The sequence below is a fragment of the Populus nigra genome, chromosome 3 (genome assembly GCF_951802175.1).
Source record: "Populus nigra chromosome 3, ddPopNigr1.1, whole genome shotgun sequence".
In the NCBI taxonomy this organism is placed as follows: domain Eukaryota; kingdom Viridiplantae; phylum Streptophyta; class Magnoliopsida; order Malpighiales; family Salicaceae; genus Populus; species Populus nigra.
This window is the reverse complement of record NC_084854.1, coordinates 19,006,199-19,032,293: the sequence shown is the minus strand read 5'-3', so window position 1 is coordinate 19,032,293 and position 26,095 is coordinate 19,006,199. Positions and strand designations below refer to the sequence as shown.

At 34.5% G+C, this 26,095-nt stretch overlaps 4 protein-coding genes across 6 annotated transcripts; 2 read left to right on the top strand and 2 right to left on the bottom strand.

Annotated features, from left to right (window-relative positions):
- Positions 1–1,168: 1,168 nt before the first annotated feature.
- LOC133689032 (probable L-type lectin-domain containing receptor kinase VI.1) lies at positions 1,169–3,609 on the top strand. Its single transcript, XM_062108737.1, has one exon. It carries the CDS (start codon positions 1,338–1,340, stop codon positions 3,363–3,365), a length of 2,028 nt encoding a protein of 675 aa, XP_061964721.1. The 5' UTR covers positions 1,169–1,337; the 3' UTR covers positions 3,366–3,609.
- A 668-nt stretch (positions 3,610–4,277) lies between these two features.
- On the bottom strand, positions 4,278–8,601 carry LOC133689288 (importin subunit beta-1-like). 2 transcript variants are annotated; one of them, XM_062109095.1, is made up of 3 exons: positions 8,370–8,601; positions 4,902–7,320; positions 4,278–4,777 (listed from the first exon to the last, which is right to left on the bottom strand). In XM_062109095.1, exons 2-3 carry the CDS (start codon positions 7,316–7,318, stop codon positions 4,582–4,584), a joined length of 2,613 nt encoding a protein of 870 aa, XP_061965079.1. In that variant the 5' UTR covers positions 7,319–7,320; positions 8,370–8,601; the 3' UTR covers positions 4,278–4,581. The 2 variants fall into 2 exon arrangements, with proteins under 2 accessions (XP_061965079.1, XP_061965077.1); XM_062109093.1 differs by having other exon boundaries at positions 4,902–7,329; positions 8,370–8,600.
- A 1,217-nt stretch (positions 8,602–9,818) lies between these two features.
- LOC133689287 (ethylene-overproduction protein 1-like) lies at positions 9,819–16,451 on the bottom strand. 2 transcript variants are annotated; one of them, XR_009841289.1, is made up of 5 exons: positions 14,035–16,451; positions 12,049–12,340; positions 11,657–11,966; positions 11,427–11,532; positions 10,277–10,503 (listed from the first exon to the last, which is right to left on the bottom strand). XR_009841289.1 is itself a non-coding variant. In XM_062109092.1 (4 exons), exons 1-4 carry the CDS (start codon positions 16,080–16,082, stop codon positions 10,274–10,276), a joined length of 2,880 nt encoding a protein of 959 aa, XP_061965076.1. In that variant the 5' UTR covers positions 16,083–16,451; the 3' UTR covers positions 9,819–10,273. The 2 variants fall into 2 exon arrangements, 1 of the variants encoding a protein (XP_061965076.1); XM_062109092.1 differs by lacking the exon at positions 11,427–11,532 and having other exon boundaries at positions 9,819–10,503.
- A 7,633-nt stretch (positions 16,452–24,084) lies between these two features.
- Positions 24,085–25,069, top strand: LOC133690359 (uncharacterized). The gene is made up of 2 exons (XM_062110629.1): positions 24,085–24,602; positions 24,855–25,069. The coding sequence occupies exons 1-2, from the start codon at positions 24,167–24,169 to the stop codon at positions 24,914–24,916; spliced, it is 498 nt and encodes a 165-aa protein (XP_061966613.1). The 5' UTR covers positions 24,085–24,166; the 3' UTR covers positions 24,917–25,069.
- The last annotated feature ends 1,026 nt before the right edge of the window (positions 25,070–26,095 follow it).

Sequence of the window (26,095 nt, the reverse complement as noted above, 5' to 3'; positions counted from 1 at the left end):
GCGCGAACCAATTATCTAGTTATAACTCTAGAAAGATAACCATCTAGCTAGGTAGTGGCCTAGTGGTAAGAGCTTGGGACCAAAAGGTTTGCTCTCTCTGTGATCTCAGGTTCGAGTCATGTGGTTACTCATATGATGGCCACTGGAGGCTTACATGGTCGTTAACTTCAGGACCCGTGGGATTAGTCGAGGTGCGCGAAAGCTGGCCCGGACACCCACGTTAAACTAAAAAAAAAACTCTAGAAAGAATCATAGTTATTAAACTCGGTCTAGGGTTGACCCAGGAAAGTGGCTAAGTCTCGAGTCACACAGGTTGACCTGAATCAACTCGAATCAACCCAGAAAAATAGAAAAGAAATTATGTTTGAGGTTTTAATATCCCATATAAAAAGGTTTTGAAATAATTCATGTGAATGTAGGTTATAAAAAAAGAAATTTAAAGCATGAAGTGTAACATAGTTATATCATATCGAAAAGTTAAGAAATAATCAATGTAAATATAAGCTATAAAAAATAAATGTGAAGCATGAAGTATCGTATATGAACTATAGTATAGTTATCCCACATCGAAAAGTTATAAAACAATCTATATATATATATATATATATATATATATATATATAAGTTAAAGAAATAATTCATGAGTTGTAGTCTAAAAAAATAAAATGTGAGACTAAGTATTTATAAATTAATATTATATTTTTAGAGTTTATTAAATAATTAAAATATATATATGTCAAAAAAAAAATCAAGTATCGCCCAGATTAGATTACCTGGGTTTCAAGTTATTCGATCGAATCATCCAGATTTGATCAACCAATTACATCTAGTTTTTTTGGATTCATATCTCTGAAAAGGATGATTGATTTTTCCTGTATGAAAGGAAAGAAAAAAAATCAAAATTACGGGCATCTAGAAACCATGCAATAAATTAAGCATTAAGTCCACAACTATATATTCTTAGGTGTAATATTAGCGAGTCAGCCAACCTTGAAATTTTTTTTATAGAGTATCTTCGCAGGTCTCAACATCACCATGCATTTCCTACACTACCTCGCCTGTCCTAATTAAGATTGACTTTGACAATTTCAAGTCTTTCCAGGAATAATTCTCGTTGGGGTTTGTACATTGCATCATCTTGTTTAGGCAATATAAGACTTGTTTTTATTCCTTGCACTTGCTACACCACATGCTCTTGAGATAAGAAAGAATTGAAAACTTTTTAGCCTTTCTAGCCAAACTTCTTGGGGGGTTTTACGTCCCATCTCTTTGTTTAAGCAATATACTTGTTTAAATTAATTATTTTCGAGTTGCAAGTTCTTAGCTCTCAAAATTCCATGGCCTCGACGATCTATTTAGTTTTGTTGTTCTTATTCTTTTGTATGGTTGCTGAGGCTCAAGATGTAGAATTCCTCTTCAATGGATTCAATGGAAGTGAAGCAAACCTCACACTTGATAAAGTTTCCATTATCAAGCCTAGTGGTTTACTAAGGCTCACCAACAAAACGCAAAATGCTGTAGGACATGCATTTTATTCCGAAAAAGTACAAATGCTTAACAGAAGTTCACCTTCGTCTCCGAATGCTTCTTCTTTCAGCACAGCTTTTGTCTTTCAGATAATCTCTCCATCCAAAGGTGAGGGAGGATTCGGCTTTGCTTTCACCTTATCTCCCTCCGATCGGCTTCCTGGGGCTGAGGCGGGGCATTACCTTGGTCTTTTCAACTCTACGAACGATGGTTCGTCCTCCAACTATATTTTTGCTGTTGAATTCGACACAGTTAATGGATTCAACAAGAGTACAGACTCTGTAGGCAATCATGTCGGAATCAACATCAACAGCATGGATTCAAAAGCAGGAAAACCAGCTTCTTATAACGACAACGTAGACCGGCTTGATTCATTTGAAGAATTGGTGTTGGAGAGTGGTAAACCTATTCAAGCTTGGGTCGAATATAATGGTGTGACTAAATGTACTAACGTAACAATAGCTCCCATGGACCAAGGCAAACCGATTCAACCACTCATTTCCTTCCAACAAGATCTAAGCACTTTTGTTAAGGAGGATATGTATGTTGGTTTCTCCGCCTCTACTGGAAATAAGGCGAGCTCTCATTACATACTGGGATGGAGTTTTTCCACCAAGGGAGCAGCCCCTCCACTAAATCTTTCTCGGCTTCCTATCGCACCGCATGAGAAAAATTCATCGTCTTTCCAACCCTCAGTGATTGCTATTATCGCATCTTTATGCGGTGTGACCACTCTTCTGTTTGTAATGCTGTTCTTTCTTACGGTGTATAAAATAAAGTGGCGGCAATCTGAGGCTCTTGAAGACTGGGAATTGGAGTGTCCACACAGGTTTCGCTATCAAGATCTTTACACAGCAACAAAGGGTTTTAAAAAGAGTGAGATCATCGGAGTTGGTGGGTTTGGCGCAGTGTACAAAGGTAGATTGCCTACAAATGGAAATGAAGTTGCTGTTAAGAAGATCAATAACAACTCAATCCAGGGTTTGAGAGAATTCACAGCAGAGATTGAAAGCCTGGGACGTTTACGGCACAAGAACTTGGTGAATCTCCAAGGATGGTGCAAGAAAAATAATGACCTCCTCCTAGTTTATGACTTCATCCCAAATGGAAGCCTGGCCGGTCTCCTCTTCAGTCGGAGAAATAACTTTGTATTGAGCTGGGAGCAAAGATTGAATATTGTTAAAGGCGTTGCAGCAGGGCTTTTGTATTTGCATGAGGAATGGGAGCAAGTGGTGATTCACAGAGATGTCAAGTCAGGCAATGTCTTGATAGATGCAGAAATGAACGGGCGGCTAGGAGACTTTGGTCTAGCCAGGTTGTATGATCATGGCACGATGTCGCACACCACAAATATTGTTGGCACGATAGGGTATCTTGCACCTGAATTGACACGCACTGGTCAGTCTTCTACCAGCTCCGATGTGTATGCATACGGTATTTTGCTTCTTGAAGTGGCTTGTGGCAGAAAACCCGTTGAAACTAGTAACTTCATTCTGATAGATTCAGTGATTGAATACCATCGAATGGATAGAATTATTGATGCAGCTGATCCAAAGCTGAACTCTGCATTCGTGGTCAAAGAAATGGAGTTGGCACTGGGGTTGGGTCTTCTTTGTTCTCATCGCAAACCTAAAGCCAGGCCAACCATGAGACAAGTTATACGGTATCTTAACTGGGAAGATAAGCTTCCTGTAATTGATGATTTGGGCTCTCCTGATTCTCTGCGTGGGAGCACTAAATTTATGGAAGTTTCGGTTTCCAGTAACACGATCACAGGATCATATCCTTCATCTTCCATCGGTCACATGACTTCAAGTTTTATAGATGCCGGCAGATAGCGGAATCCATCTTCCTTTTATTTCTTCTTCATCATCGGCTTTTTTAGCTTATAGTTTGTAGTTCCATACTAGCAGCTTATAGTTCTAGTTCCATTCTACCAAAAGTAGATTATGTACACCGAAAAGGGTTATTTAATTTTCTTTCTTTTCCCAATCACGCAGAACAGGAAATTGATTCTTGACTGTGTTATGCATCAATCTCATGATTTTTGTTCTGAAATGAACTTGCAAGGCTTTACCAAAAGTGCTAGATGTGGTTATCTTTATCTGATAAAAGTAAATGAGAAATGAGCTAGTATCTTCGCATGTAATAGTCAAATGCTAAAAAATCAAGAAATCAATAGGAGAGAGAATATTTCTGAGAGTGATTCGAATTATAACCGTGGTTGTTTTTAAAATTATTTTTTATTTAAAAATATATTAAAATAATAATTTTTTATTTTTAAAAATTATTTATTATATTAATGTATCAAAATGATATGAAACCATTAAAAAAAATATTAATTTGAAATAAAAAAATATAAAATATTTTAATATTTTTAAAATGAAAAAATAAATAGTTTAAATTAATAATTTTAAATTAACAGGTTTTTTTTTTCATGGTTTAACTTTTAAAAATAACCGTCCGTGAATTGCATCCAAAAAAAAAATACAAAGTAGAACGTCACTTGATACACCTGCCATACCACATAAATTAACAGCACTAACGTTCATGGCTAAAGGAAGGCCCCTAGCTCCATGATTTTAATTTATCCCGTTTGATTCTGCCCTACCAAATACTGCACTGGTCTATGTTGTGAATTATTCAGTGTTTTAGAACCACTGAAAACCGAACATATGTATGTTCACCAAATGAAATTTCAATTTGAAAATACCCTAAAATCTCAATTTTAAGTAATTTTTAGAGATTGCTGAAACCCACAACACCACGTTGATTCAAACTCGGAGTTCATTGCATACAAGAATGAAGCAATTAGAGAATGATTCGTGAGCTTGTAGCTAGAGAAAAAGGACTTTAAAATGACTCAATAGACCACCGATTAGTGGATACATTAAAGGAACCAGAGTTCTACCATGCTTGCACATGGATAGATGACCTCATTTCTTTCTGGGATCCCTCACAGCCTACCAAAACTAGAAGAGGAGAGAGCGGGGAAAAAAGGTGCCTATTCTCTAGATGAAGCAATCAATGACCATAAACAACTTTAGCTCCATCTCATGAAACAACACGAGCAATCATCACTTGGGTCCAATTTGCAGTCTCTTTGAGATGTTCATCTTCAGATTGAAGACACTCGCCGAGGAATTGAACGCAGAATGCTTTGTCTTTAAACAGTATTTTCGTGTTTGGACCAAGGGCATCTGCCAGATCACCCATCACCGCAACTGCTGCTTTTGTAACACTCTCATCCCTGCACAACAAGGAACAGAATATTAGATGTGAACAAATAAATGCAGTGTATATATATATATATATATATCAGAGTGAAGGGGAAGGAAGCAGCGGAAGCAAAGAAATGAAAGAGGACAAGATACCTATATTTCTCTCTGAAAACCAATTCTATGAACTGGAAAAGGTGACCAGCATGTGGCAGCATCAACTCAGGCTTGGAATCTTTGAATCCCTGAAGAATACCAGAATAAGCTTCAAATATGCTACGCTTAAGCTGGTTGCCATAATCCATCAACTCCTCATCACTATTATCCATCTGAGCACAGACCTCAGCAGCACTCCGCATCATTGCTACTGTAGGCTCAATGTACTTAGAGAATTGCTCGCCTATAGCAAGAGCAATGTCCCCAAAGCAGGAGAATATGGGAGGCTTGACCGACCGGTTGAGTTCAGCACTTTGGAGATTGCAGACAAGGTGGTTCATGATCCCATCACAGTATGGTAAAACTTTGTCCTCCAGTGCGCGGCAAATGTCACCAATCACCCCAACTGTGATGGCACAAACCTCGTACTCCTCAAAATTCTGTAGTCCCATCTCCAGGTATTTGTATAACTCAGGCATATACTTCTCGAATTCTGGACCAGAGGCATGAGCCAGTGCACCGATTGCAAGCATTGCTTCCTCATGCACAGTAGAGCTGCGGCAAGCAAAAACCCTGAGGAGCAGAATCATAATTGGATCTGCTGCCTGAAGTATACTGGGCTTAGTCTCATCAGTGCTGCTAAGCTTTTGGATGATCACCTGGATAACAGCACAAAGGGAAGCTTGCAAGTCCCCTTGCTTCTCTCTATCATCTGATGAGACAATTTGAAGCTCTAGAGTCTGCCCCAATTTATGCAAGATGCTTTTGAGCAGCTCCAAAATAATTAGTGATGTTTCCACAACATTGGAAGACCTAACAACCTCGTTCAATGTCTCATAAGCAGAAGTCCTGAGCTTAAAGTCGCTCCCATCTGTCCGCTCAGCAGTTTTGAGAAGTTCAGAGATAATCCTAGGGATGTGTTGAGTTAGAAGCGAGGAACTTGTTCCAGCATCTTCATATCCCTGTGCAAGGTAATAGATTGCCCCACAAACCTTTTCAGCTACATTTGGAGCATCATTAATACTCTCCAGCAAGACAGTTACAATTCTTTCGAGCTTCTCCGGGGAAATCACAGAAAATCCACTGGCAGGACAGTGCAAAAACTCAAATATACGACTAAGCGTCCAGGCAGTTGTGTCCTTGACATTATTATTTTCATCCCTCATTGCATTAAGCAGAAAATCCAAGCCATTAGTAACAAGTGGACCCAATGTTTCAACGCTAGGGCCTTCTAGAATTGAGCCAAATGCATATGTGGCTGCCTCGCGACAATGCCAATCTGGGTTAAGAATATTACCCTCGACAAAGGGCATTACAAGTTTCACAATAGAATCCCCAACAGTTCTAGCAACAAGACCAAGACAGGTCCCCCCTGCCATGGATATATTCCAAATGCTATCATCCTGATCCTGATCCTCCTGTTTCAACATAGTATCCAACAACAAAGGAACAAGATATGGGAGGGCCTTTTCTATGAAGCGTGAATGAGCAGACCCAGAATCCCCACCTTCAACAGTCCCATATTCTTGAAGCTCTATCTCTTCATCGCAGATGGAGCTCCAGAATTCAATTGCTTGGAGGGCAACACTCTCTTCATCCCCTTTTACAGCATTTGATGTTAGCTGGAAGAGGGTCTGCATATAAGGTTCAAGCACCTCATAGTATGTTGATGCTATAGAAACAAGACACTCGAAAGCAGCCTGCCTGATATCCGCCTCTTTGGAAATTGCTGTTTCACATACCACCTTCATGATGTAATTGCGCTCCATTTCATTGTCAAAGTTGGTCTGGGCAAAATCTAAGGCATTATACAAGGCCTTTGTTGCTGCAATACGTACTTCATGACTGTGTTCAGCAAGGTTCATGCCTTGGACAACAGCAGTGAGAACAGAGTTAACTTCATCCTGCACAAGATCCTGATGCGATATCACCTCACAAACATATCCAAGAGTTTCCAGGGTCGCCTGTTTCAAAGCTGCCGGACTATCTTGCTGGGTCATATTATTAAGCAATGATCCGATGAGCTCAGGCCACTGCTTCCGTGGAATCTCAATGGAAGCAACTTTTGCAATTACTTGGGCAGAAGTGTGTCTTGCTTCCGATGCAGATGACCCAAGAGTTCTCAAGAGTGAGTCTTTGATTTGTGATTTGATAGAAATTTCAATTGTCATCCATTGTTGAACAAGATGTTCCTTTCTCACAGAATCTTTAGCATCTAAAGAGTTTTTAAGAACAATACCAGCCAATCTACGTGATTCTAAAGGCTTTACATTGTTTGCAAGCTCCACTGACAAGGATAGAAGGAAAAGGGGCAAGTTCTGCTCTTGGAACTGCCTAAGACTGGCCTCTGCCTGAGTACGGATATTTGCATCCGGTGATTGGGCAGCCAATAGAAACTGAGTGATCTCCAATGCCATTGCTTTCAACACTGCAAGAGAAAACAACACAAAGTCCTATCAGTGAAAGAAGTAGCAATAAATCAAACAGCAGCAAAATGAATAATTGAAGAACTTGGTAAACAACAGAATGGAATGAGAAAAGAAAGATAAAAACATTAAATACAATCAAACCCTGAGAGTCATAAAAACGGGTGAAACCAAATTATTGTATACCATGACAGTATATGCACATGGTAGAATCTACATCAATAAACATCAACGGATCCATCAACAAGATAACACATTCAGTTCCATCTATATGATACCATAATAATTTCAATAACTTATAAATTATATTGAAAATCGAGCTAATGAACAGTTAAAATCATAACCAGAATCAAACCATAAACAAATGAAATGTTTAGGAGAGATTTAGAGAAACAGATAAAAAAAACATTAATTACAGGAATGCCCCATAGCCTATAAAAACAAAGGCAGTACAAAATCCTAAATCCATTACAAAATATGCACGCATTCGTTACATATAAAATATGATATGTAGATCCTACATATCTAAATATCAACAAGATTAATCAAGCAGTCCCAACAATATCTTACTTCAATTACCACAGAAAAAAAATAGATTCTAGCAGATTTAGGTAAGTAATCATGACAGTCCAGACGAACTGATTTGGAAAAATAAACTGGGTTTTTAAATAACAGAAAGTCACAGCCTTCTTCCACCATATACAAATCCATAAACTGGGTTTTTTATTAAAAAAAAATGCGAAATCGACAATCTTCTTCAAAGAGTAAATGCTTGATCAAATAATGAAATTACTCAACAAAAAAACCTCCAACTACTTTTTTAATCTCATTCACTCAATTAAAACAATAAAAATGAAACAACATTGATTTCCTTCCAAAATTATATACTCAAATACTGCAAAAAAAATGCACGAAACAAAAAAAAATGTACAGTCGACTAACGAAAAACAGAAAAGGAGCCCTCACAGTAAAACCATAAAAAATCCCTCACAGAAGATCTAGTGATTAGAATAAAAAAACAGAAATAAAAATAAAGTAATACCTTCAATCAGAGGACCTGCTCTTTCGTTGTTGAAGCTGGAGAGAAGTGGAAACGGAGAGAGGGAAGGGAGAGACGGACTTCAATGAAGAAACTGTTCGATTGATTGATTTCAGGGTTTTGGAAGAAATGTTATCGCTGTTGTCGTTGTTATTTTCGAATGGAATGAAGAAGCGGGAGCCAGGAGGTAATCATAGCGTGGAAAAAGGAAAAAAACAACGGGCAGGGGTTTTTTTGGCTGCCCCAGTACTGCCCGACTTCAAAAACCCTAGCTTTTTTGAATTCTCTCATGTGTGAGTCATGTCGCACGCGTGTCAACGTTTAAAATTCAATGGGCTTGATTGGGCTTTCCTTTGGGGATGGAAAGTGACCACCTCATGAACTGCTTTACATTTTTTTTTGGGTTTCTATATGATTTGGAGATTATTATTTTTTTCTTTTTTGGGTTACTACCCTCTCTATTTTATTTTGTAGAACAATATTGAGGATGAACTTTTGGTGAGACTTGTCTCAAGAAACTCTTTACACCACAGAGCTTGTGCTCCATGCACCATGGGAGTAGAACTTCTAGGCCACAGCTTATATGTGAAGGATATGATCGTCCGACTGTTCTTGAAACGTACTCCTCTGAATAATTGTATGGATAGGGAAGCTTCTTATCAGAATTATTCAACCCGCAAAGCGCAGATGATGCAGTGATATCTGGAAGAAACCGCTCCATCGTGAAATTTAGAGACCGGTTTTCAGTTGAGTCCACACTCTCTAAATTTAGCCTGTCTAATCCGTGCCCTTCCACGGATTTCTGTGCAATATCTATTGCTTCTGTCAATGATAATAGCATTCGAAAACACATCAACCTCTCCACCATCATCGTCGTCGTCAACATCAGCATCACAACCATCGTCATGATCATCAAGTTGACGATACAATTGTGATCACCGTTTTTTGCTGCTGCTTTTTGTAGATGACAACTGCATGGTGGGAGCGTCCGCAGAGGAGTTTCTGCTTCATGGATATCATTTCTATCCCTATCCTTGGGGTTGCCAGGAGATTGTTCCCACCAAAATCGGATCCTATCAATCATATCCTGCAAGGCAGCCTGTGAATTTGTTGCGCAATAAATTTCTCCATTACCAGTGTGACCTCCTAGTCGATAAGAGTGGCAGGTTTAAGTTCAGCTTTCTTGGATATTAACATCAATACGTTGCTCCCTAATCTCCACCTTATGAAAGGCTCACAGGCAAGAGTTAAGTGATTAAAGTAGTAGTTAAGCATCATTTGTGTTAATTTCAACAATTAAAGATCCTAACTGGCATATCAAACTTTATGGCTACTGAGTTTTGAGAAATAATTTATCTTGCAATTATTTCTAGATGTTCTAGAGTCTAAAAACTGATATATGCCATGAAAAGTATAAAGAAAAGGAAGTAAATAAGTACTGAAACGGAGACGTGGAAAATTGGGCATGAATTTTATGAGAAAATTGTGAAGCACAAAGAACAATAGACACTACAGTATGACTTCAGCAAAAATCAGTTAATCCGTCAGCCTCTTAACAAGGCAGACTTCAGCATAAGCTGCCATTCATATACATGTTTCTTCCAACAATGATACATTCATTTCAATCTTTGCTGAAGTGAAATATGGGGCAGTGGCAGGATATCACATACATTTACAAGCTATCCCACTTTCTACAATCCCTTTCTTGTTAACTTCAAATTATTCCTTTCTTCCTCTGCTGAAATTCCTTTCACAAAAAGGCCACCAGGATGTCTGTGTCCCTATGGAGAAAATCCAAAAAAAAATTCCTAGGAAAACTGGCCTTTCTAGTACCAAATATAAGAAAATGTGGTGGCAATGATGTGATTGCCCAGATACTAAAGATAAGAAGCATGAACTTCTGGTTCTCATTTTTCTTGTTCATTACCCCGCCATATTCTCTTATAGAGCTCGATGGTACCTTTGTGATTGGGGTCGAGACAGAGAGCTGCTTCACAGTCTCGAAGGGTGGAGCCATTATCACCCATTGAATCATAAAATGCTGCTCGAAGATGCAGCAGCTGTAAGTCTGGCTTGAAAGCTATGACCCTTGTAAGCTCTTTTATGGCTTCCACTTCTTTGTGGTCATCCATTAAAACTGAAATGGCACAGAATTAGTCTTAGTAGTTTAAAATTAAATGTGTATTCACTCACATAATCCACACTGAATTCCGACTACACAAAATGCAATGATAATCCCAATAGTTTAATATAGAAGCGTTTTTCAGTTAGATCATTAGCCTGAAGCCAAAATATGACCAGCTAAACTTTGAAGTCTACAGAAAACATGTATTCTGAAAGAAAAAGAAACAAAAATCAAACTAACTTTCTTCTAATAACTTAGAAGCAAAAATCAAGTGCTTTTCATCTGATTATGCTAATATTAATCAAGACAACCTGAAACTGTAGCATGGAATAAACAAAAAACAAGGAACATGGTCATGCATACTTCAGAAGCATATCAGAGCAGCAGCCAAGAGCATGCATTCATCAATACAAACAAATAGGGTACTTCCTTTGCCTAGAAGAAGTCCATCATTCAATTAATCTGACGTTTAATAATGAGACAACTTTGAACCCCAGTCATTCTAGTCAAGCACCCTACAGTTAGATCAATAAGCACAATTTAGGCAGGAGGATGTTGGGGGCGCTTTGAAGCCAACCATTTATTAAAGCTCAGAGTAGGAGACTAGATTTTAAATAATTAAGGTGCCACAAAGTTCTATTTATATAACAATATCATAGATAACACAAATGTCTCCAACAAGGTGAAAACAGTTTTTTAGTTGAAAAAGCTCTTCACTAAGGATCTCGAGATGCAGATCTCTTCAAACAAAAATTGAGAGCTATTAAACCCCTAGCAAACTACACAAGCAACTGATCTTTTGTCAAATGCCAACATCTTTCTACAACGAAATCAGCCTAACAGTGGTGCCTATTTCTCTGTTCTTTCTCTTTTTTAATGAAAACTAGTTTCAAGATGACCAGAGGGAATACTTCAACATAAGGCTGGAAGGATACCATTAAGACCACTCTATCAGGCAAAGAATCTCCAACAGGACTACATTCAGTCCCCCAGTCGATGATGTTTAACAATTTGCAGTTCAGAATTAGAATATCTCTGCAACTTCAACACCCAAAGTTTCATAGTTTCAGTGGTTAGTTCACATTTCCAAGATTTATAGCATAATCATTGATGAATGATTGTGAATAACAATCTCAAAGAAAGTAGATGTTGTCATGGAGCTTACCTGCTGCCCTGTGTCTGTATGGATATGTTCTTAGTGGATCTAGTTGTGTTGCCATGCTAAGATCCCTTTTTGCCATGTCACGATCACAATACTCTGAACGCTTCTCATAAGCTGAAGCATTATTCCTAGCTTTTTCTATCAGTTTTGTCATCTCATCATATGCTGCTTTCCTTTGATTTTTTAGATGATGTACACGTGCCAGACCCTGATGTGCTCTTGTATGCTTGATCTCTAGTGCACTCATGTAACAGTCAGCAGCAAGATCCAACTTCTCACAATCAACATATACACTCCCAAGATTGTTCAGTGCCTGGAGAATGGCAAAATTACCCAACTTAAATAATATTGAGGTGCATTCAGAGCAATAGAATTGCATCAAAGTTGTTACTCACTTGTCCTTTCCGAAGGCCATCTGAAGGGCACCTAAGAGCTTCCTCCAAAAGTTGAATAACATACTTTGAGGACTCGGGATCAAGACTTGAATCTGCTAAAGCATATGCTTTAAGGAAAAAAGCTTCAAACGATCTCTGAATTGAAATAGACTCCTCGGCCTTGGATAGTGCTTCTTCATGATTTCCAGTGTCATACAAGATCCATCCTTCATAGACAAGTCTTTCATGGTCGGAAGTAGAATAATTTCTAGCCAGCCGCAAACTACGCATTGCAGCCTTTTGACAATTTAGCCTATACCATTGAGAAACAAAAGGTTCCATTAATATAGATATAATAAAATATTTAGAATGGTCCAAAAAGAATAAGGTTTGGGGGATAAGAAACTCTTCTGTATCCTAGACTCAGTTATCCACAATAATAGCAATTGTGAATATATCACAGAGGCATTGTCTTTTCTATTTCCTTTTTTCCTAGATACTTAGCATCCATGACAAAGGGACCGGGAGATGGAAAAAAGTGACAAAGCAAAAGGACCAGAAGAGCACTCAACACTTGAATACAAAAACATCAACTTGTAACTAAACCATTAATATCATTAGCATGAAAACCTTACTAATGAAAAGTAAAGATTAATGCTTTAGATGTCAAGAAAAAAGGAAAGTTTCCATCACATTGTTACAGGTTCTAAACTCTGACGATAGATTTTATTACAACCTTTCATGACAAAGAAATACTTCTTTCCATAAATCTTCTGTCTATGCTTTTGCAGTTTAAGCACAAATTTGGAATCCTTTCCTAGCTTCTAACCGAGGTCAGCGGTCCAAGACCAATGCATTAAAAACAAAGTCCCACAGATAAGGATTTCGATAATGAAATTATGAAAATATTAATTTGATTTTGGACGGTATGCAGGAGTAGAGCGTTTGCACTTCTCTTTTCTCTAAGCTGTCTTTTCTTGTTTTTCCTTCACTACAGCACTTCAGTTATTGTTCTTGTTCATAGGGAATCAGAATAGCCACCAATTTCCCTTCTTTTTTCTCTTTAATTAGCCTCTAAACTCATCCCCTCATTAAATCAGTGTTAACCTATATTCCTACATATTTTTCGAACTATTTCCATGCTAATTAAACCATTTAAGGAAAACCTGGATCTCTGCGTTAAGTTGCTGCCCAGAAATTCCAAAAATGTTATTACCATCCTAGACCCCTTTCTCTTATGAACTCTGAGCTCCAGAATCCTACACTTTTTAAACGTTGGCTCATCACAAAGTGCTTCTTTGAACGGAAATTCAATCTTCCCTACATCAACAGACAACTGAGTGCACATCATAAGATGATAGAATAAAATATTAAGCAAGAGCTTCCAGTGGCAACCACTGTTGCATTAGTTGTGTCCTCCTCCATGACCATAATTACTTGTAAACATTATCTATATTTTTTTCTTCATTGCTTTTCCACCTTATATAGACCTACTTTATGTTGTGTTGGACTGTAGGGGAGTCATGGAAGGAAAGCAGGTATGGGAGGAGATGGGACAGTGGTTGATGTTTTGAATTACATCTACCAATTATATCATCTCAGTTCCATGCATGACCATTGGAGTCCATTCTATGGATATGAATGCTAGACCACCTTGATCCTTGTGTGTAAAGTTTGCAGTGCAATGTTTCAATTATTTAATTAAAAAAAATGTTGCATCAAACAATTTAAGTCAATATAAGTTCTGCACATATGCAATACAAGTCTACCAACAATTTCTGTAATTGCAAGATTGAATACAAGTATTATGGAAATATAAGATGGAATTTAAGTTCAAGGCCAGTGCATTGACATGAACTTGTAGCTAGAATGATGAAAGTACATGATGTCAATTAGGAAACTTCAAATAGCATGTCTTACTAGGGCACAAAATGCATTATGAACAGAAATAATTAGAAGTGATTAATACAGTTAAGCAAAGCATTGGTAAGATTTGTGAATTATCACCGTAAAAGGAGGAGAGATTGTCGGAACCGTAGAAGGCTCTTCCAGGGGCCATTTGCCAACATTTGGTGTACGACAGCTAGGGAGCCTATATCATCAACAGAGGACCATCTATCATACAGTTGCATCCAGCAGTCTGCCTGACTGCATTGCTGAACAAGGGGACGGAGGAGTTCTACTAGTTGGTCACCATGCTTCTTCCCATAAAACATCATGTGATTTGGATCCAACGTCAAAAGTGCCCGGATATCTCTGAGAGCCCCTTCAAAATCTTCCAATGCCATAGAAATCGAGGCCCGTAATTCAAGGCAATCAGGAGAGACGTTGAAACCAATAATTTTATTGAGTTCTGAGATGGCTGATTCAAGTTTGTTCTCCTGCACCAACAAAACAGCCCGACACATGTATGGGAATGGGAGTGTTGGATCCAATTCAGTTGCTGTGTTCAAATCCATCAATTTTTCCTTCCCAGTACAAAACAAAGACCTCTCTTGATACATCCAACCAACTGGTGAATGATCAGATATCAGCGAGTTCATCATCTTGTATGCTGAATACTTGTGGCCACGATGGTATTTAGCCCTTGCAACACCCACCGACGAGTATATATGACCTGCTTCAACTGCTTCTTCAAACCAGTTCTGGGCATCTTTGTACTCTTTTCTTTCGAGCATAACAACACCTAAGAGGTGATAGGCAAGCTGTTTCTGCCAATCTTCGGTTGCACACTCTCCCAGTCTCTCCAAAAGCATCACAGTGTTGTTAGATTTCATATCTTCCTCCATAGCAATCTGGCTCAGAAAATAATACAACAAAAATGAAGCATGGCCGACCGAAGCCAATCTCTCCCTACCCTCAGATCCACACAACAGTCGCATCACATAAGGATTGTTCATTGAAAATGGAAGCTCTCTCAAAAACACCTGTAAACAAGCTGACACCAAAAGGTTTGCACCTTCCTCCAATCCATACTCAATTAGAATCACGGCACTCTCCATATCACAAACCAAGGATGCCAAATGAGCATCGCAAGCTGACTTCAATTCCTCACAGCAAAACCTGTTTGCCAAAGAAAGAAGCTCCAAAACAATCTTCGGATCAAACGTGCCCAATCTTTTCGTCTGGCTAAACACCATCGCCCCTCTCATTCCCTCTGCCGATATCCCATTCTGCGTAAAATTTATCTTCTCCCTCCTGGATTCCTTAAACTCCCCATACAACATTGCTCTAAAAGGTCTAGAAAGCGATGCCACATTATATCTTACACACCTAATTTCATCATCACCAATGCAAAATGACATATCACAATCATCACCACCACCACCACCACCACCCTCATCAGCATCAAAAGTCAAGTATTCTTCATCCCCCATCAAAACATCCTCCTCCGGCTGCCCTCTCAAACACACGCAGGGATCCTTCACTGAGTCGGGATCATATCCCGACATCAAACAGGCCCTAGGACATTCTAAATTTCTTCCACAGCAATCCATAGCCGACAAACCAATCAATTCATCCTCCCTCCTCTCAAACTTCAACCACGAAGCCAAAACAACCTTGGAATGCACATCCACAGCATGCTGCCTCGCACTCCTTAGACTATTCCGAAACAATTTCGAATCAGACAAACCCTTGAACACCGCACATTGCTCAAGAAATCTGTCTGATTTCTCCAGTTGCGAAGAATTCTCGACTTTTGTATAGACATCAGCTAATGATTCGACGAAATCCACAGATTTAAGACAAGGCTCAATCTTTGGCTCGATGAGATCAACGGTCGGAAGACCAGCTGGCAATAAACTTTCGACAGAGACATTCGTTCTTGTCGTTTGGTTATGGTTAGTCGGTGGATGGGAATTTCGACTCGATTTCGTCCGAATTGAATTAGCTCTTAGATCTTGTAGATGTTGTAAGAACTTCCCTCCAACTTTACCGCCATAACCACCGCAACCGGCTTCTCCGCCGGTTGGATTGAAAGCATAAACTTGAGTTACTTTACATCCTTCCGAGAGTTTTACGCTACGCATTGTTGTGAATATATTGTGTTGCATTTTAAAAAAAAATTCACCATAAAATTGCCAGGAATATCAAAAATAAATTAAGAAATAAAAGATGAGGGAATTTAAGAGCAAAATTGTATCTAGATTACCTCGTTTTAGCCTGCAAAACCACCGTATATACAGAAAATGGATGCCCAAAAAAATGTGAAAAAAGGAAAGACGATGGTAGATGCAGGCTAATGGGATTTAATTTTCCCAATAAAGTGGAATTAGAACCCAAAAAAAATTTTGTGTAATTGAATTGGATTTTCTTTTTCTTTTTTGTGTTCTTCTATATGATACGATGATAGTGTTGGCGGCCTGCCAGATTTTGATGAGGTGGGGGAAACGGTCACTCTCTATTTTTTTATTTTTTATTTTTCTATTCAATGTGCAAACTGCAAACCTCTGTCTGTTTTATGTTGTTTGCTAGTGCCACGTGTTTTGGTTTTTTTTTCTAATTTTGTACTTGTTTTTATCTTGACCCCGAGAATGGCAAGAAGAGAGTGGCCTAGTTTGGCTTGGTATTTTCTTTTCTTTTTTTCTCTTTTTTGTCATCACCGTTAATTGTCGTATCTCTAATTAATTTTAGAGTTCTTTATGATACTCTGTTTATTTTTTAAATTATTTTTTATTTTAAAATATATTAAAATAATGTTTTTTATTTTTAAAAAATTATTTTTAATATTAGTATATTAAAATAATCTACAAACATAAAAAAAATATAAATTTAAAGTAAAATGAATAAATAATTTTTAAATTTTTTTTAAATACTTTCAAAATACAATGTCAAACATACCTTGAGCTATAGTGAGATTATTTCCCTTCTTAATACAGTTGAATCAAATCGATGAATTTTACTTCTAAAAAGCAATTCTATAAAGTATTGATATCTGAAAAAATAAAAAATAAAAATAAACCATTTAGTAAATTTAACTAGCTTGCTTCGTTTAATTCATCTTTTTTTTCATAATAGTTAATTTTTAATTTTTATTTATTTTTATAATATCTCAAAAATATTATCACAATTTATCTTTAAGTTTTTTTATTTTATATTTGATATAAATAAACTATGATATATTTATAAAATAAAAATTATTTATTCTTAATAAGAAAAAATAACCTCCAAGATAAAATAAAAATAAAAATGTATAAACTAAAAAGAAAATTTGAGATTAAGTATTTAAATACTTATATTTTTTAGGAAAGAGATTAGTTTTTCATTTAATATTTAATTAGTATTAATAACTCTTTCTTGATTTATTGATTCATATATTTTTATATTTAGTGCATTAAGAGTAAACAACATTTTTATATTTTTCTATTTAAAAAATTATAATATAATAAAACATATTTATAATATTAATATATTCTTTTACTGCATTAAAAATTTACTTAAAATTATATATATTGTTTAGCCCGCTAACCGATAACTAAATTAAAAAAATTATTAAATAAATATAAATCAAAATATATAATTTCTCGGAGAGGTTTTTATCAATTATATAATGATAAATTTTGTTCAAGAAAAGTATTATTTAAATTCTATAAAAAAATAGTTTTTCATTATATTTCTCATTTTTTTATTAATTTATTTCCCTCAACCTATTTTTAAACATTTCCCATTAACTTTTTTACCGATTACTATCACTTTAATTATTTTTTGCTAAAGAAAACCTACAAATAAAAGAATGAACAAAAGAATTCCAGCTGAAGAGTCCTCCTTTGTTCAATCTCCAAGCATGGGTAAAATAATCCCCATATTTATAGTTATTAAATTGTTGTCATCACCTCCACCATATTTATAGTCAAGCTACAGGTCCCGAACTGCAAGGTTCTTTCGAAAAAATCAATATGCATTAGTCGACATGTGTCAGCTAAGCTTTTTTTAATTTATGTGTTTTTTTAAAAAAAATTATCTTTTTAAATTCAACTTTTTTATGTTTTGATGTGCTAATTATCAAAGAATCATCTCAATTCAAGAACTATCTCAGTTCGATAACTTAAGCTATTAGATGAACTCCAAGATATGATTTATATTATTATCTAACACACCCCCTCAAGTAAAAACCTTTGATCTTGAAATTTGCACAAGCTCATATTACTTTGTGCTTAATTTTTATTAAATAAATAGAGATGATGAGATTCGAACTCGTGACCGCTTGGTTATTAAGGTTCTGATACCATGTTAAAAAAATTATCTCAAACTAAAAGTTTAAGCTGTTAGGTCAAACCTCAATATATGATCTATATTATTCTCTATCACTGATATCAAAAATAATTTTTAAAAAATAAAAAAATATTATTTTAATATATTTTTAAACAAAAAACACTTTAAACCACGACTATTATTACATTTTCAAACACGGCATAAGAATGGTTTCATTAAACATCACACTAATGGTTATTTATGCCTTCTTGACTCCTATGCATAAACTAGAAGCAAAATTGATAGCTTTTTAATCTCCAACATGAAATCATGTAAAAAGATTTGTTAATTTAGGTTATCTCGGCTACTAAAATTGCTTTAATGACTTCATATAAACACCATTTTATTTGGAAGATCAAATATTGTTTGTGAGAACATACATTATCTCGTAAGCCGGCATCAGGAGCTAAGATCAGAACTCATATCCAGATTTAATTCTAATCATTTTTGTGACAAGCTTAACTATTACTCACTGTTTAAGATGCAAAACCAAGAAGCTAATGAAAAATAAATAATAATAAAAAAGAGACAAAACTAATGTTAAAGAGCCTTTTGTTCTTTTCTACATAGCTAGCTAAAGATGACACACATATATGTGCAATAAAAAATACAAAATCACTTATTAAATGCAAAAAAATACTGAAAATAAAAATAACAACAACCATATACAACTGAGTAGAAAGTCTTAGATGTGCATCTCCAATCTCTTGTCACTACCAACATTATGATTTAGATGTCTACTAATATATTTCATTCATTTAAGATGTTGTAAATCCATATTTTATAGAAATTAGTGGAATGATTTATAAATATTTAAATTTTTTATATGATAAAAAATGAATAAAGTATGAATATCAAAAAAATTTGATCTATAGGTATCCATTTCTATCCCTATTTAATATTTGATTTCAATTTATTTTTATATCAGATTTTATCCCTTTTATTTTTTGCGCTTGGTTTTGTTTTAGTTTCTTTTTTGTTTGTTTTTTTTTAATTTTATCATTGAATGTTTTGTAATTGAGAATTTTACTTCAATATTTTTTGAGGTTTGACTTTAATGTAGTTAGTCTCGGGCTCATGATTAAGTTCACGAGTTTCGATTATTAACATGGATTTACTTCAATATTGTTTTTATTCTTTATTAAATTTAAATTTTTTTTTCAATCTCATTCTTCAATGTTTATTATTTGGAATCGGTCTTTGCTTCTTCTTTTTTCCTGTTTTCCTTTCTACATGATTATTCCAATCATATGCTCATTGTGGGGTTAATAGGTTAATCTAGTTTGACTAAGATCTATTTTCCATTGCTTTTTTTAATTTAATTTTTTTTTCTAGTTTCTCTTTTCGACTTTAGGTTTTTGAGTTTTTAATTTTTTTTATTCCAATCATATGCCTATGCAGATTTTGCATGCTAACTCATATTGGTTCAAGTTATTTTTTTATATTTTTTCTTTTCCATTCTTTTGCATTTTTTTATTTATATTATCGAAATTATGTTGGCTTATTAAACCGGATCAAGTCAATGACTTGATTCTCAATTTTGTTTTTTGTTTTTTTTTTTTAGAATGCATGCGCTTTCAATTTTATGATGGAAAAAAATTAGACTAGCTCATAATATAGCGCAAACCACTAATTTAGTATTCAACCATCTAGAGATTTCATGATTTATGGACATGATATATTCTATTTCATTGGTAATCATCCTTATATTTTCTTGTAGTAAGACTATCAACAATTGAATGCCTTTTTTTATCAACAACTTAATATATTCGATGACATAGTATCGTTCTTTTTTTCTTACAAGAGACTTAAACTCAAGTCTCTCAAAAAAAGATGCAATGGGCATGAGACTATTAATTAATAATATAGTAAAAGGGCACAGTGCCTCTATTACTGTTTACCTACACTTGAAACACTATGGATTGGAGCAGTGCAATGGCAATTCAATCTTTGTCACAAAGAGTTGCAAGGACAGCAGGGGAGGGGTGGAGTTATCTTTTAGCGGGAGTGCATTTGGCATTGAAATGATGGTTGAGGAAACAATGATTAGCACAAGTTTTGATGGAGTTGCAGGTCATGGGGAGCGGACACCTGGCGCTGCCCATGCAAAGACAGCTAGCGCTTAGGTTGTCCGGCCCTTACATGAGGCAAATTGAGCGCTACATGATGCATGGGGGGCCTTGCCCTTGTGCGGGGCAGACACGAGAGCCACCTAGTGCTTAGGCAGCTCCGCTACCCGAGACAGACCCCAACGCCACCTGGCGCTTGTGTCTTGGCAAAAGGCCCAATTGGTTGTGGCAGCCCCACCGCCACGTGACGCTTAGAAAAAACTCAAGCACCACCTGGCGCTTGGGCAACTCCAATGTGAGGGGCAGGCACAAGTGCCACTTAGCGCTTGATCTTGGCAAAAAACCTAATTGGCTAAGGCAGCCCAACCACCACATGGCACAAGGGCAGCTCAAGCGCCATGTGCCATTTTCCATTGTTATTATAATATTATTACTTATAATTAAAATACTATTATTTATACCACAACTGATAATATTTTTAGTATTCATACTATTAATTATAAATAAAATAATAATATTTACAGAACAAATAATACTATTTTTATACAAATATTTTAAATTTTAATAAAAATAATAATATTTAAAATAAAACTATTTTTGATAATAATACTTTTAATTATAATAAAAATCAAAATATTTATAACACAAGTAATACTATTTTTTATAGTAATACTTTTAATTATAATAAAAATTAAAATATTTATAACACAAATAATACTATTTTTGATAGTAATACTTTTAATTATAGTAAAAATTAAAACATTTAAAATCCTTCATCAGGATCCAATAGAATTGGGTTACGCCAGACCCATTGAGCTGGGTATATGATGTCGGACCCAAGACAATCGGATCCTGCCACAGACCCAAGATAATTGGGCCCTTAGCCATGACCCATGCGCCACGTGGCCCTTGGGCACAACCCAAGCGCCACCTGGGGCTTAGGTCTTGACAAAAGTCCCGATTGGCTATGACAGCCCCATCGCCACATGGCGCTCGAGTTCAGATGCGTCCGCGCCCAACCACATGTGTGTTTATATAATATTGTGTGTTATAAATATTATTTTTTTCTCTTATAATTCAAAGTGTTCATATCAAAAATATTATTATTTATATTATAAATATTATTACTTTTATTATAACTTGAAGTATTGATATAAAAAATATTATTATTTGTATTGTAATCATCCTTGAAATTCTTAACATAATTATTTATGTTATAAATATTATTATTTTTATTATAATATATAGTATGAATATTAAAAATATTATCATTTGTGTTATAAATATTATTTTTTTTTATTATAATTAACATTATTAATAAAATAATTAATAAATTTGAAAAAAATGATTATTAATATTTTAAAAAATATTATTTATGTTATAATTATTTTTATTTTTATTATGATTAAAAGTATTAATATTAAAAATATTATTATTATTATTACAAATAATATTATTTGTGTTATAATTATTTTTATTTTTATTATGATTAAGAGTATTAATATTAGAAATAGTATTATTTGTGTTTTAATTATATTTATTTTTATTATGATTAAGTGTATTAATATTACAAATGGTATTATTATTTTATTTTTATTACGATTTAAAGTATTAATATTAAAAATAGTATTATTTGTGTTATAATTATTTTTATTTTTATTATAATTAAAAGTCTGGGCGCGTCCACGCCTATCCCCAAGTGAGGCTAGACACAATCACACCTTAATCCAAGTTGGGTTTGGACACGTCCACGCCCACCTCCAAGTTGGGTCTGGACGTGTCCGTGCCAAACCACATGTGTTAATATAAAAATGTGTGTTATAAATATTATTTTTTCTTTTATAATTCAAAGTGTTTAGAAAAAAATAACATTATTTGAGTTATACATATTATTATTTTTACTATAACTTAAAGTATTTATATAAAAAATATTATTATGTGTTGCAATCATCAGTGAAATTCTTAATATAATTATTAATATTATAAATATTATTATTTTTTATTACAATTAATATTATTAATAAAATAATTAATAAATTTGAAAAACAATAATTATTAATATTAAAAAAATATTATTTTTTATATTATAAATTTTTACTTTAGTTTTTATAAAAATAAAAAGTGAATCCATCACATAGCGCGGGCATCTGACTAGTGTATATTATAACTCATTGGACGGTTTTTTTCCCCTCTAATTACAAAGGGTTTGAACTTAAAATCAATTTTTTAAAAAAGATAATTGATTGAGCTACAAATTCATTGATAGGAAATATAGTTGACAAAAAAAATTGCTACATGAGGTACTGTAACGACAAATAATTTATCTCAGTGATTTAACTATATATAATGCCACATCCATCTCATTGATAACTTATCTGCCCAGCAAGTAATTAAATAATATCAATATATTCTGAAACACAATGTTAAAATATTTTAAAATAAAAATTTATTATTTTAATAAAATAATAAAAATACACCAACTAAAATGAAATTGATAACCTTACAACTAACTACATCAACAAACACTATTTATATCCTTCTTTTCCAACCACCATTTTCTTTCTCTTAACATTCAAAATCTTCAACTCTAAAATCACATCAAAATTTTCAAACTTTTTTTCTCTCTCATTAAAATGGCTTACGATTAACTTCAACAATTGAGTACTTTAATTTTTATTTTTCAAAAATATTTTTGAAAACATTTTATTTAATTTTAATTTTTTTTAATTTTTATATTTATTTTAAATTAATATTTTTTAGTGTTTTTAAATCGTTTTAATGTGCTGATATAAAAAATAAATTTTAAAAAATAAAAAATATATTATTTCGATATATTTTACAAACGAAAAACACTTTAAAAAATAATCATTACTTTAAATTAATATTTTTTAATGTTTTCAGATTGTTTTAATGTGTTAATATAAAAATAATTTTTTTTAATATTTTTTAAACAAAAATCACTTTAAAATATTAAAAAAAAAACAATAATTGAAACAGAATAAGTAAGTTCTTTATATCTGGTTCATGAAACCCCCAAATGCTATCCCGTCCATTAATTTTCTTTCTCTAATCTCCTTCAACAACAGCAACAAAACCCCTCATTTCTTTTCCCTCTCAGTGTCAAACCCATTTAGGAAACCCAAAATACCCGACCTCGATCCAACCGAAGAAAATCTGGTTACCACAAACAAATGCTTGACCTTTTTTTGGAATATGAGAACATGCCCTGTTACCGCCACACCACATAAGTCGAAAAGATCCTGCACGAAGACTCCATTTTCAAAAAGAAAGAAAACCCCATAAGAAATTGAGGAGAGCGAGAAATGGTGGGCTAAGTTTTGGGCCAGCCCGGCTGTTAAGTTTATGAACAGAGCTCGCTCATCAAATTTCTGATAAAATTAATGAAATGGAATTGAAACCGAATTTGATTCTGTATCGATGGGAAGATCGGAAATTTTGGCAGGCATTGTACAGAAGTCATAGGTATGTGTAAACTTCAATTTTACGGAAGGCAAAAACGGCGAAACCGAGAACAGGGGAATATTTCCCACCGGCCACCGACCTTGTACAGAAATCAACAAGAAAAACACCTCGTAGGGCTACAAGAGGTGCCACTTGTTTGCTACCAATTGGAGACAAGCTTCATCAGACAACAGCTTCGAAGTACGTGTAAAGTAACCATAGTTTCTATATTAAACAACTCCTTGGACGAGGACGGGTGTCCCCAAAGCCTGTACATAAATTAGTCGGTTGGAACTTGTATTGGAGCAGAACTGAAAGGGAGTCGAGTGACCACTTAAAACAAAAAAAGAAAAATTATGGAAGATGGTGTGCCAGAAGCTGAAAGCCTGTTGCATCCTAAAGACGAAGATGATGATGAGAAAGATAACCATCAAGAAAGTGGAGAAGAAAGGCCAAGTGGGTCGTTCATAAACCATATCTTCTCTAACTTGGTCTCTAGAGGAGAAGCTGAACATCGTGAAGAAGAAGGTAAAGAAGAAGAGAATGAAGAGAAGGGAGGTGGACTACTGGACAGTATCATCCCCAACTTGGTTTCTCCTGTGAGTAAAAAAGAAGAACAAAATGAAGCTTTCCAAATTAGAGATGGTGAAGGAACAAGTGAAGATCAAGTTAAAAAGAAACAGAAGGTAACAACAGGAGTTGATAAAGCAAATGAACGAGTGAAGGCTGAAGAGGAGGGTGGTGGAGGTATCATCGATCACATTGTTTCCCACTTTCCTACATCGCTTCCAGGTATACATGTTCTTTTCACCTCCCCAGAATTTGATGGCTCCTTTGTCCTTCCCTTCCCTTCCGTTTTTTCTTCTTTTTTCTTCCTTTTCTTCTTAATCTCCGCTTAGTTTTTAATGAATTTGATGTGAATACGAGCCATAGTAATTGAAAAAGTAACACTCGTGTTGTTTAGGAGAATTAAGAAACGAGCGTTTTCAAGCTCTGTGAATACTAATTAAATAGCCTTTTACATTCTGTGCTTTTTATAAACAGATGATGCTGTTCCAACAACTGACGAAGCAGCCATCCTCATTCACTCCATCATCCATGATTAAGGAGAGTGAGCTTATGATAATCAAGGATTTGCAGAGGGGATCTGTCACTTGATATGTTTCCTAGTGATTTTTTTTTTACTTTAGCTTTTCTCATTGTATAATGCGTTTTCTGCTTGTTCATGTATTAAATTAGAATTCCAACGTTTAAAATTACAGTGGTTGTTCCCATTTTTTCTTTCTTCAGAAATGGAACAGTGTGCCTTCTAAATGAAAAATTGAAAGTCGACTTGCAAAAGGGATGTGGTATTCTTTAATGAGAAATTACTCTGAGACATTTGTTCATATGCAGTGATATAATAGAAACAAATAAAGAATAAAATCAATTGGCTTAAAGTGTGATATATATACAATATATAAGATATAGCTAAACTATTTCAAACTTTAAATAAATAAGAAAAAAAAAATGAAGAATGGAGAATACGTTGTTTTTGATGTTTTCTCTTATATTTTGAATTAAATTAAATAATTGATATTTAGTTTTATCTTAATTGTTCCGATTCATAAATTTGACGTGTTCATCCACTGGTTATATATGTTTTTTCTTTTTGGTTTTTTATTTTTTTTCTTGATTTTATTATTCAATTTTGAATTAGTTAAGAAATAAACTGCGAATATAATTTTAATTTTTTTAAAAAAAATTATTATGAAATTCAATGAAGTCCATGACATGAGTCCTTTGAGAACTGAGATTGAGTCAATTTGTCATTGTTTCAATTTTTTTTTTTAAATACAACAGGCTATTAGCTCAGAGGTAGAGCAGAGGTAGAGCACGCCCCTGATAATTACGTCGTTATGCCTGGGCTGTTTATTCAATTCAAAAATTGACCAAAAAAATATTAATAAAGAATAAATAATTTCAATCGGTTTTACATGAACTTGATCAACCAAAGACTTATATTTCTATGCAATGATTTAGACTAAGTAATTCATCCATTTAGATTGATTGTATCCATGTGAGATAATGCTAAATTCTAAATTAAATAAAAAAAGGTTAAATAAAAGGAAGATAAGGGTTTACAAAAAATGAAATTCAAGAGAAAATGATTTCATTAGAAGAGTGGGATCAAAATAGGTATATGTAATATATATAATTGCTATAAGCCAATTTTTCTTTATAGATGTTTCGAAAAATATTTTTAAAATACAACTGAATCAAAGATACAAATAGTTGATTTATCT